The sequence below is a fragment of the Bemisia tabaci genome, chromosome 10, assembly GCF_918797505.1.
Source record: "Bemisia tabaci chromosome 10, PGI_BMITA_v3".
In the NCBI taxonomy this organism is placed as follows: Eukaryota; Metazoa; Arthropoda; class Insecta; order Hemiptera; family Aleyrodidae; genus Bemisia; species Bemisia tabaci.
In genome coordinates, this window is record NC_092802.1 from 28,107,443 (window position 1) to 28,120,496 (window position 13,054).

Consider the following 13,054-nt stretch of genomic DNA (forward strand, 5'->3'; position numbering starts at 1 on the left):
GTTTTTTAGTTCATTTTTTGAGGGGTTTCCGGTGGTGAAAAAATTCCGGGAAAATACCTGTTGCATCAGGATCCTTAGTTCTTTCCATACATTGTATAAAAAAATGCAGAACAAGTTCATTTGAGCAAAGTCGAATGTTCATACCGTGTTCTTCCTCAGCACGGCAGTGAATCTGTCACTGGCGAGGCGTAAGTGATCGATAATCGATATTTCCCTATGTGTAGCTATGGCGAAGAATCGATTATCAAGGCGTTCGTTGTGAACACCCCGACGTGAACGTTAATAGTTGAACTGCATTTTGCAATTTGGAACCTATAAATTCTGGCTCTTTCGGAAAAACACTTATGTGCATAGGGAAACTAATGGAACATATGTTTTTTTTTAAACTGGGCTAGAATATGTATAGTTCCAAATTACAAAATGTAGTCCAGTTGGTACCAAGCTGCGAATCCGCGGCGAGGCGTGAATGATCGATTATCGATATTACCCCATTTGAGCTATGGTAAAAAATTGATTATTAAGATGTTCGTCGTGAGCACCCTGTCTATCGATCAGTGTTCGAAACTCACAGGCGCCAAATGCGCCTAAAAAATCGGCCATGGCGCCTAAAAAATGAAGGCTCTGCGCCAACGTGGCCCCTAAAAATTGCCCCCTAAAAATCTGAATTTTCATATTAGGTGATTATTCGAAATTTTCAGCACTACAAGTGAAAGCTTTTTCCATTCTTCACGATTTCATCATTTGTGCTTTTGTCTTCCCCAAGTTACAACTACTTACTAGTTTTGTTACGAAATCATCTTGCGTCTATATTTTCACTAAATGCGCCGTAATATATAGGCAAATAGTCAATTGGACTGCATTTTGCAATTTGGAACTATAAATTCTGGTTCATCTGAAAAAAACACTTATGTGCACAGGGAAACTAATGGCACATACGTTGTTTATAAACCGGGCTAGAATTCATAGTTCCAAATTGCAAAATGCAGTCCAATTTAGCCCCTAAAAAATCTTCCATGGCGCCTAAAAATCGGGCTTGTTGCGTCACATGGCTACTAAAACTCAAAGGTGAGTTTCGAACACTGCTATCGACCCTTTCCTAGGTTTCAGAGGCAGATCAATCGATTTATCGCAAAGCACGCCGCGCGAGTGGCATCTGTTCGAACTCCCGGCGACTTCCCCGGGCGGCCTTTGACTTCTTCGAAAGACTTTTTATGCGACTTTACCGATGTCTCGCGTGTTTTGGGATATTCCACTGATCTCAATCCGCATTCATTCACTCGATGTCACGCAAACAGCGGAGCGGCTGACCTCGCACTTATTAGCGTTGTTTTTTCTGTGGTCAACGAGCCGCGCCGCAGACGGTGACGCAGCTCCAGTGTTGCCAAATCAGGCACAGGAAAATTAAGCATCGTAAGTTTCTCAATGCTGCAGTGTTACCGAGGAGTGGCGCGGCGTGTTTTGCGATAAATCGATTAATCTGCTTTTGAAACACGTTGGGGTATTTGATACACTGCATGGGCATGAAAGAGAAAATTGGGCCGTTTTGATATCATTTTCTTTTGAATGATGAATCCAAACGGTACTGCCATCATATTTTTTGGGTGCCTGGTTTTTTTTGTTGTTGTTGATGTTGGTTTTTTTTGTAATTTGTGACATTTTTTGGATTGGGCCGAAATTTTGTACAAAAATCATATTTTTGTTTTTTTGGAAAATTAAGCATCGCAAGTTTCACAATGCTGCAGTGCTACCGAGTGGTGGCGTAGCGTGCTTTGCGATAGAACGATTGATCTGCTATTGAAACACTTCGGGGTGTTTGGTATTTTGCATGGGCATGAAAGAGAAAACTGGGCCGTTTTGATACCATTTCCTTTTTTTTTTTTTTTTGGTAATTAGTGACATTTTTTGGATTGGGCCGAAATTTTGTACAAAAATCATATTTTTGTTTTTTTGGAAGGATCGTAAGTTTTACAATGCTGCAGTGTTACCGAGTGGTGGCGTGGCGTTTTGCGATGTATCGATTGATCTGCAACTGAAACCTATAGAAAATGATCGATTACCAGGGTGTTCGCAACGAGCACCTTAAAAATCGATTCGTTCCCATAGCTTCAAATGGGGAAAAATTGATAGTTGATCATTCTCGCCGCGCCACTGTTACCGAGGAGAGTCTGCAGTAATTCCACGATAGACATTTTTGAGATACCGACCATACGGGTCGATTAGGTTTTATTTTGATCAACTTTTAGACCCCCTTCTCTCTATTTTAATCCACCTACAATATAATCTCTCCACCTCTTTTTGAATCAAGTAAGACTGGCTTGATCTCCTTCCCATTTTATCAGTGGAAAAGCTAGGGAACCCTGCAAAATAGCTGAAAAATTATGATTTTTTTCCCTTTTATGTGGGAGGCATATCCAGGATTGGATATGACTCACCCTCTTGTAAGACTCAGTCAGGGTGGTTCATTTCTTCCCCTCTTTTTAAATAGGTCACGTAATATGTACTTTAATAGCCCCAAATTGGTTTGAGCCGAAAGTTCTATAGAACAAATCGTCCTGTCTCTGTAAAATTGTCCGTAATCGTTCAAAAGACTCTCAGAAATACAGGTTATCGAAAATAAATTAAATATACCTTTAATTATGACCTATATTAGGCAAAGCAGGAGTGTGCTTTATTCTAAATACTTGCGTGCAGTGGCGTGGCGTGAATGATCGATTATCGATATTTCCCCATTTGAATCCGCGGTAAAGAATCGATTATTAAGGTGTTCGCTGCGAACACCCTGTTAATCGATCCTTTACGATATGTTTCAATGGCAGATCAATCGATATATCGCAAAGCACGCCACGCCACTGCTTGCGTGATCATGTTTTTGACAAATATACCGTGATGGCGAAGAGAGCAGTAAGTGCATGCTTGGATAAACTTCGAGACATATAATAGAATGTGTTAACCATAGCTCATACAGAAATGCACTTACTGCTCTCATCGCTATCACGACAGAAATAGCAAACAAAAACAAAATCTGAGGTTGGCAGAAAGAGGTACCAATTTGCTCAATACAGCAGCACGAGATACTGACCTGTCACAACTCTAGTTTTGAACACGAATGATGAATATTGTTATGTGAATGGAATTATTTGAAGTTTTGAGTTTATTTGAAGTAGAGACATTGAATTTTGAAGAAAACTCGATTTTGCAGATTTTGTCATTGCTCCGATAACCCATTAGAATTGTTTAACTTGATTTTGGAAGAAGGTTGATTTTTGAATGGAGATAATCTTCTTTGAAATCTACCCCCAGTAAAGTGAATGGTAACAGCAATTCATGCTCGCAAATTACCATCTGCACTGGAAAAAAAATACATTGGATCTAGAGTCCAGACTCTTAAAAACATCGACAAGAAAAAATACTCTTGATTCAATCGGATTTTTGCTTAAATCAAGAATCAAGCCTCTTAATTTGAGCGGATTTTCTTTTGATTTAAGCTTAAATCTGATTGATTCAAGAGTCTTTTTTCTTGTCAATGTTTTCATTAGTCTGGACTCTAGATCCAATATGTTTTTTTTTCCAGTGTGGATGGAAAATTACCACACAACCAGAGAAATGTCAACGCACTTGGCTGAATTTCGTACTTACCACTTTACTTTTGCATATGATGTTGTTGGAGGTGACGAGTTCATTCAAATCCTGGGGTCACGTGATTGAATAAAAAGATGGAAATCGAACAGATTAGGTTTTCAGCATCACTGGAATGTTTGATTCAGTGTTGTATTTCCTACCCCACGTCTCCCATTTTTTTTTTTAAATGTTTAAAATCTTAAGTAAAGTTGACCGTGTTAACACTGCCCCCCTGATTGCACACATTTATCATAGAGGAAACTAAAATTCGCACCTTGGAGAAAATGCTACGTACATCCGATTCCTGTGGTATGCGTATGACTGGCCAATTAAAAAGCTTATTTAAAATTACATAAATAATTATATTCTCTCAGATCCATTGAAATCACGATATCGTTTATACAATGCATTTTTTTAAAACCTGCATGTAAGAAAATTTGTGCATGACGTTTCATGGAATTTTTACTCATCAATTTTCCTTCTAAATATTAATGCCATCTTCTGATATTTGCTTCTATCCTTCAGATTTTTAATTAAGGCACACTTTTTTCATCAATCCCTGAATACTTGTGAGTAAGACCCTTTTAATTTATTGTAGATTGGTGAGTGGCGGAATGCCATTTTTAAAAAGAAGTCTCTTTGAGTGAAAAGTTGGTTTGCTCTGTGAACATTTGCGGCAAATTGACAACATCGTTTTTCTCCATTTAAATCCATGGAAATGTATCTATTCTTGGAGGGGCCAGGTCGCCATGTGCTCCAACAAGAATCGATTATTTAACGTAAGTTCAAATGGAGGAACTCCGGTGTTGCCAAATTGCTGCTTCCGACGGTGAAAAATCGTGATACAGTTTTGCCAAGTTTGTGAAACTGTCGATATAGGATCTGATTAGAATTTTTGAACAACGCGGCAACCACCAAATCGGTGCAAAAAGCATGGCATCCAAAACATGCCGGCTTCGTGGATCACAGGTATAAAGCAAGTTTTTTTTTTTAAACGAGTGGTGATAATTTTTTTCAGGATATGCAAGGTGGAAGCCATCGATTTCCGGCTAGCTATACATTCGTATCCACACAATTTAAATTCGAAAATATTGAAATGAAAGTTGCAACTCGGGAAAAAACCAATTCAGAAGTAATTTAGTTTATTACCTTTTTTCTGGAGTCTCACCTGAAATATTATCACTTGATCATACGCAAAAGAGAGTTGGATGATGTAAAGACGGAAAAATAAGGAACACATACGTGCCTTAGAATTATATTCATGGGAATAATTGTGCGATTTCGTAAGATTTAAAGAAACATTATTTTCAACTCACCCTCTTAAAATGTTTTAATATTTCCTCTTTTAAAAATGTTATGAGCCTTCGTTCTTTGATGATGAAAATAGCTTGGTGATTTAGACGAGCATTTTTACAACCATTGTGGCTATAGGTTGCACAAAGTAAGATTAGTTTACAAATTTTAGCTGTCATATTGAGCCGCGGTACCAAAACATTTTCATATCTCACCGAATTATAGCACATGATAAACATCCAAGACATATTAGTAAGACAATTATGCTTTCTTTACAGCTTGCTAAACTTGTCTTCTAAACTTGGCCTTCGATTCTGTGAGGGCTAGACAAAAATTCGGCGACGGAGTTTATCCTTGCCCTGACAAACGAACCTAACTCCGGGATAAAGTTGCAAAATTAACTGAAAAAGTTCAATTTTTTACAAGGATACGTCCAAACTTTTTTTAATTTTTCGTGAAAATGTCGGTATGCAAATTCTTGATTCAAGAATACTTCTGGTGGCTTTATAAGATTCCTCTTTTTCAGTGCATTTCCAATACAACCTACTTTATTTTAGAGTACTTTCATGACAAAATGCCGCATCGTGCTTCTAATTTTTTTCCTGCAGGTGATATCATACTCATTGGCACCCTTGTGAGACCACTTGGACCACGTTAAGCAGGAAGGATCCAAGCCACATCAGCTGTCAAATTTAATTGGGCAATTTAATTTTTCCTTGAAAACGGATGAACGTTTTTTTCTTGCAAATTTCAGTGAATTTTCTACATAGTACGAAACAAATTCCTTAAGAATTTTACAAAGCCACACAAACGCTCTTTTGTAAAAAATTAAATTACTCGGTTATATTTGGCAAAAGTTAATGTGGCTTGGTTCTCTCCTGCTAAACGCGATCTACTTATGAATGGAAAGCATCGGCTTTGTTTAGAGAAATTCTCATTTGCATCAAAAAGAATCTTCAATTAATATGTTTTTTTAGAGGAATTTTGGTTGTTTCAAAAATGATTCAAATTCTTCCAAGAGCAATTTTTTGGACTCAAAAATATACTTTTTTATTTACTTTTAAATATTTTCTAATTATTTTTTTATTTTCAAAATTTTTACGACTGAGATATAATATCAGAAAATATGCAATGAAAGCTCCTTTTGATTTGAGTAATGATTTTTTTTCGATGTTCTACCGTTTCTCCGCCAGATCGGAAGGCTCATTAAAGGAATAATGGAATAGCGAAATATGTGTTTTAAGCAATTTTTATTCAAAAAATAAAAAATACACTTAGATACAAAAAAGAAAAAAAAATCACAAGTCACAAGGAAAAACAGAAGAGAAGAAAGATAAATAGAGAGAGGAAGAGAAAGGAAGATCAAGAGAGACAATTAACCTAAACAAACAAAATATACAAAAAAGGCGGGAAAAGTGAGATTTCGACGTCGTTACAAAAACAAGAATTTTACAGAGGAAGAGATTGCAAGTATAGGAACACAAGCTATTCTTTTGTTGACGGGGGACTTGCAAGGAAGTGGTTCTAGATTACGTGATTGGTTTCCCGACTTGGCGCCCCGATCGTAATCGTGCCATCAACTGGAAGAAACCATTATGCGCCTATTTTTCGAGGCTGTATTCATGACATTGATTCGATTTTACGGCTTTAAATAGAATCAGTCTAACTGCATTTCACGTTGCCTGATTTCCGAATAAAATATATTATACAGATTATACGTGCCATATTATAAAATATAATAATATATGTATCATATACATCGCACGATCACTAAAATGCAGCGAAGGATCGTCAAAATGAAGCTCTAGAACGTTGTTTGGTTTTCAGTCAAAAAATAAAACACGAAAAACGTAAGTAACGTATAATGAAGTTAGACCAATTCTAAATAACGCCGTCAAACTGGAGTATATTTCGCAACGAGGAACCACTATTTCCAGCTAACTTTAAAAACAAGATGAATGTGATTAATTTTTCTATGCAGATAAGTCCTTTTACATTTACGCCGGAAATCTTAGCTCCATCTTGCAAAACACAGTTCAGTTCAAATAAGTAGAGTCGCCGACTTAAAGTTGCCGACACGATTACGAACGAAGCCGTTAATTTAGAGGGCACGGCCGGACAAAGGATAGGGGATGAAGAGGGGGTTGGTATTTTGAGGATCGATGGTTTATGCCTTGGCCTTAGCCTTGGTCTTGGCCGTCGTGCTCTCAGCAGAGGAGGCTCCCTGGGGGTTGACGACTGGGATCTCGGGGTACTCGAGCTTGACACCCTCTTCGCACTCGAAGATGGGGCAGCATTCCGGGAAGGGAGCAGTCTTGTTGGTCTTCTCGGAGAGCTTGCACTTGGGGTTGTTCTTGGGGAGAGGGCCGCAGTCCTCGACGAGCTCCAGGAGGGTGGCGCCGTCCTCAGCGCGGACACAGGTGGAGCGTCCGCAGAAGGGGGCTAGCTCCCAGGTGTGGCCGGGTTCGATGGTGGCGCACCGGGTGGAGGCGAAGCACATGCCGGGGAAGTCTGGAACACACGGGAAAGGAGATAGTTAGTTCTTCTCTTCAAAATTCTATCAAGAATAAGTAAAGTACCTATAAGGAAAGTACGGACTTGTCGAAATAGTTACACTGAAAAAAAAGTAGCTTGGATCAAGCATGATAATTCTTGAATTTGCCGCCAAGAATTTTCTTTATCTTGCTTTAAGCTGACTTTTTCTTGATTCAAGAAAATTAATGCTTGAGTTAAGCAAAAAAGTAGCTTATATTAACCAGCAAAATTCTTGATTTAAGAAGAAATACTTCTTGGCGGCAAATTTAAGATTCTTTTTTTTCCAGTGTAGGGCCAAAATTTTGGTTTTTTGGAAATTTTTGGAAATTTTTCCACGATATGCATTAGGACTAGTTTTACTTGAAATGATTAATGTTTCGATTTTTTCAAAAACTGCATTTATGCGCCTTCCTCCAAGCCCCTCAATTGTTTTAATAACGAATGTAGAAACAACGAATGTAGGAGACTTCAACGCAGGGTAGAAAGATAGAAAATGCCTGAGTGTCACGTAGAGCGAGTTCCTTTTGATACTTTGCAATGATACACGTGATTGAATCGGATTTTTTTTTCGTCGAACAAACTCTCGACACGATGAAGAAGCCATAGTTAAAAGGGCATGAACGGAGGCTTAAAAATCATGTTCAGAATTGACACTTGTGTGGCGGATTAAGACAATCCCTACTCTGTCAAGCGAAGACAAAATTAAAAATTTCTATGCAAGGGCTATCATGTTTCAGAGAATCTAGATTAACGCTTCAAGTCTAACCTCTAACATAAAATCGTTCAGTTTTCTCGTGTAAATACTAATCACGTTTAATTCAAAGGGGAAAGAGGATTTTCAGGATGGCTGAAGGTCGCAGACAGAAAAAAATGCATTTTCCTCGATAAAGTCAAAAGGATTTACTTAGGGTACAGTTTTGTAAATTATCTGCATATTTGGCGAACTGTGTTGTCAAACTGTCCAGGATACAAACGCGTACATTAGGACATATCAAAGCACTGTATAATGCAGTATGGCGTCATTATTGATCAGTTCAATTTGAAGGTTCATTGTCAACTTGTCTGCAAGGATTTATATTTTTTAGTGGAAAGATTCATGCTACAATGTGTCCTCTTAATTGCCTGGTCTTTCTACGTAAATCCTCATCAATCTGAATGTAAAAGGACACCAGCGTCGTCTAAACGGTTAGAGGTCGCAGACGTAAAAAAACTGTCATTTTTCTCAATAAAATCTACAGGTTTTACTCGAGCTACCATTTTGCAAAGCTGCATATTCAGCGACCAAGATTAGCAAACAACCGAGGATACAAATGGATTGTATTCGATGCATCGAACAGGTGAGATTGTATCGATATCGATCGGTTCAACATGTAGACATAGCCTCAAAACTCAATTGAGTAATCTAAAGAATCGGGTTTCTTGTGATAGATTTTTTATCCTCATGAGTATAAAATGGCAATGAAAAGTGAGATTGGTATAAGTTTTCTCATCCTTAGCTCTTCCCACTTAAATCCTGAAATTTTCGTTCTCTGGTTTTGAACCAAACGATATATCGAACCACTATCGAATACGATCTATTGGTTTTAGACTGTTCACTGGAAGAAAAACAAATTGGATCTACAGTCCAGACTCTTGAAAACATTGACAAGAAAAAATACTCTTGATTCAATCGGATTCTTGCTTAAATCAAGAACCAAGCCTCTTATTTTGAGCGGATTTCCTTTTGATTTAACCAAAAATCTGATCGAATCAAGAGTATTTTTTCTTGTTAATGTTTTCAAGAGTCTGGACTCTAGATCCAATGTGGTTTTTTTCCAGTGATGTTTTGTTGAAAGAATAAGGCGTTTTAAATGCGATAAAGCATTTTTATGGATCAGTTCTATTTGAAGGTTAATTTTCAATCAAACCCTCCTAAAAACACGTCATTCACCGCAAGCTATGGGTATTTTCTATAGAGTCTCATTTGAGTAAATCACTTAAACGACCAATTTCTCTTCTTCTTTGAGACATTAAATTTAACTCGACCACATTCTCCAGTCCCATTCAACGTTTTCTCGAAGCACGTCTCGAGGAATAATCATTTACGGGTGTGATGAATACCGCACGTACTGAGATTGCGGTTGTGACTCAATTATTCCTTTTTAATCAGGGAGGAAATCTCCAGCTCGTCGGTACATTCACTCCTCAATGAGTTAAGATGCTTGACCTATGAGCGATTGAATGAGCCGGGTTAACGTGGAGAGAGTGAGCTCTTTGAATAATTGTTGCGCCGGTTTCAATCTTCAGAAGCGATTAGCGAAATCGAGCTCTTCAAAAATGACTCTTGGGAGAGTAGCAACACTTTATTATGCATTTTTGAACTTGCCGATTTCAATTTTTGTTTTTCTTCCTTAAACTTGCATTCCAAAATTCATAAAGTAATATGCAACCAAAGTGCAATCAAAATGTGCAATCACGAAAAGCAACCACAAAGTGCAATAAAGGAAGACAAATAAATAGAGAAAATAGAGTAAAAAGATTCGAGAAAATATAGAAGGTAGGAGCCCCCAGCTACACTGACAGCCCTAGAATTATTCAGAGTATCCAAAAACTCTAAAACCTCACATTTTCATTGATAAATTTTCTCGTTGTTCATATTTTTCATTTTAATCGAGGAAATTCGAGCGAATGTCATTGAAACTCAATTGCACTATTTTGATCATTTTTCTTAAAGGTACATATACTTTTCTCTGACTATAATAATCTCCACAATTGCTTCTCAAAAACGAAAAATGTAATTCTGGTTTTGCGGCTGAGTTGTCGTTACCTAGATTTTACATGCAGAAATGCATGTTATAGAGTGCGTGGTAGCTTTTTCCAAAAAAGAAACTTACGCATGCTTTTAGGATATAGCTTGCATGAGCGACTCCACAGAAAATTACAATGGCTCCGGTTGGCTCGAAGCAAACATTTTTTTTCTCAAGCTCAGCCATTAAGTCAACAAGTGACAATGACTCAGCATTTCCTACAGACATCAACGCTTGTCGGTCCCAGAACCAGTGCACGGGAAATATTAGCCGGTCATAAACAATTAGTTGAGGGCTAATCAACGGTTTTATGGACGGCGCCCGGATGAAATCCGACAAGACTCAAGGGCAGGCGCACTTCGAACTCCACCCATCCTCGTTTCCCAATCTAAGGCTGAGAAAAAGAATTGCATTGTGGCGACGACGGTGCGAAATGCACTCCAGGTTCTTCTAGGAGTACTCAACGTTATCAAAAGAGATATTTTCAAGGTCGAGATATTGCAAATAGCAAGCTGTGACTGGTCTCTTATCTTATTTGTACAGCCCCGCGGTCCCGCAGTACAGTATTGAATTTAGAAGTTTTACAGTTTTGAATTTTAGAAGAAGACAGGTGGGTCCAATTATGTAATTTTATCGTCAGCGTTAATGAAAAATAATGAGGTTGTGAAGGAACACGGAGGTGTTTGTTATGGCAAAGATAATTCACCAGAATTTTCAGGACTTCTGGGAAATTTTCAAATAATTGCAAAGGTCGCGCATGAACGTTGAAAAAAAAAAAGAAAACAAAAAGAAAACAAACAAACAAACAACAAAAAACCCACGAAAAATATTTTTATTCTCTATACTCAATTTCCGGGAATAAATTGAGAGAAAGTAGCCAGAATCAGTTAAATTCCGGTTTACATTGCCTAGTTTTCTTTTATCATATTTTATTTATTTTGACAGAGGACTGAAGGGCATATAGTTGCAAGAGTCTTAAATATTTTCGAGATAGATTTTATTCCAGATCTTGAATAATAATATAATCGTAGAATCTCAAGTCAGAGAGTTGCTTTTTTTCCGTCCAATATTTTTTTAATTTTTTAATGCAACCTGAAAACGCCAAATAGCTTTCCAGTGGAAGTAAAATAGTTGAAAGTTTGATTAATTTCTGGTCATTTTTGACATTTCTGGTCATATGTAACGTTTCCGACCATTTTTTGTCATTTCTCACATTTCTAGTTATTATTGCGGTAGAGTTTTGGTCATTTTTGACATTTCTGGTCATTTTAATCATTTCCGGCTAACAGTTTGATTAATTTCTGGTCATTTTTAACAATTCCGACCATTTTTGACATTTTTGGTCATTTCTGCGCCAGAGTTATGGTCCTTTCTGGACATTTCCCTCATATCGCTGAAACGCGGCTTAACTTTCTTCCGTCAGAGGCAAGAAGTAGTATCGCGGTCAAAGACTTCGGGAAGATGCAAACGCCTTCAAAAACCCGGACGCAACCAACAGGGCAACCGTAGCTAGTGAGGCTAAACCATCACCGTCCCGCAAAAAACCCGAATTTTCCCGACCTCTGAGAGATGAGTGACAGCGAGAATTGGTAAAGATCGACCGGAGCTTAACTATCCGTAGAAAAATGAGACGAAAAAATGAAAATTAACCTCGATTCGGGCGGACGCTCATGCGCAATCAGGGTGGGGGGGGGGGGGGCATCGGCGGCGGCGGCGGCGCGCGCCAGGGGCAGAGGCCGCGAAGCGCCACGCTCACTTTCGCTCGGTTTCCGCCCGGCGTTGCCAAGTCGGTCCGAAAGCTCATGTTTTCCCGTTGATATTCTACCCTGATAACAATGACTGTCATGGATACAAAGTCTTAAGTGCAGCCCGAGACAATGATAACGGTAGGAGAGCAAGGAGGAAAAACGGGAAACAAGGCTAAAATACCCAATTACTGACAACTGAGACGTTTCGACTCACAGCTGAGTCATTTTCAGTCGGAAATAGAATAAAAATTAAAAAGAAAAAGAAAAAAAAAAAAACGATGAAAACCTGAGCCATACATGGTGGTGGCTGGGATCCGAGGAAAAGACAATGAGCAAAAAAATGACAACAAAATACAATGTTTTTCTATTGATTGCCATGGCGGCCGAAAAAACAGGTCAATTTTAAAAAGGCAACCCTTGAATAATTGTTAGAGTTCAGTATTTTTGGAGACATTCTTGCAGTATTTGTTTAGGCAAAATTTGCGCCCTGTTAAATTTAAATATAGGAGTCTTCAGGAAAACTAGAATTTTGAAAAAGTTTTTTTTTTTTTTTTTAAAAAAAAATTTATCTTATATTTTTTCAACTGTTGTATGTAAAACTTCTTTAGACCTTTTACGCGTTTTTAATTCTATTTTACTTACTTATTTAACCGCTTGTAAACTATAAAAAGAAACTATCACAACTTATTTTCTACTAACATGGTAAAATATGGTGCTGCGTCCGCACTGTTTTGCGGAGAAAACAAGGCCAAAAAGTTAAAAAAAATTTCAATTAGAGTCAAAATTTTGAGGTCTCATGAGTACTAATACAATACTGAAGGGGGAAGAGTGTTCAGTTCAGGCAGCTTGAATCGGAATATTAAGTTCGGACCACATTTCTTAGTGTTTCCCCCTTGTTCTAGGAGACCCGTTTTTTGATATTAAGAACATTTTAAAAAAAAAAAAAAAAAAAAAAAAAAAAAAAAAAAAAAATTCCTCCAGATCTTCTGAGGATTTTTCAAATGTTGACATGTTTGAAAAAATGTATAAAACCTCAGTGAAGTAGTAAGGTTCGTTCAACACTTTTTACATAGA

General features: G+C 37.8%; 1 protein-coding gene across 1 annotated transcript in view; it reads right to left on the reverse strand.

The window, feature by feature from the left end:
- Nucleotides 1-6,144: 6,144 nt before the first annotated feature.
- LOC109044606 (uncharacterized) overlaps nt 6,145-13,054 on the reverse strand; it is a 37,351-nt gene continuing 30,441 nt past the window's right edge. The window contains exon 3 of the mRNA XM_019062428.2: nt 6,145-7,422. Coding sequence (XP_018917973.1) covers nt 7,079-7,422 — 344 coding nt within the window. The 3' untranslated portion in view covers nt 6,145-7,078. The remainder of the gene's footprint in view (nt 7,423-13,054) is intronic.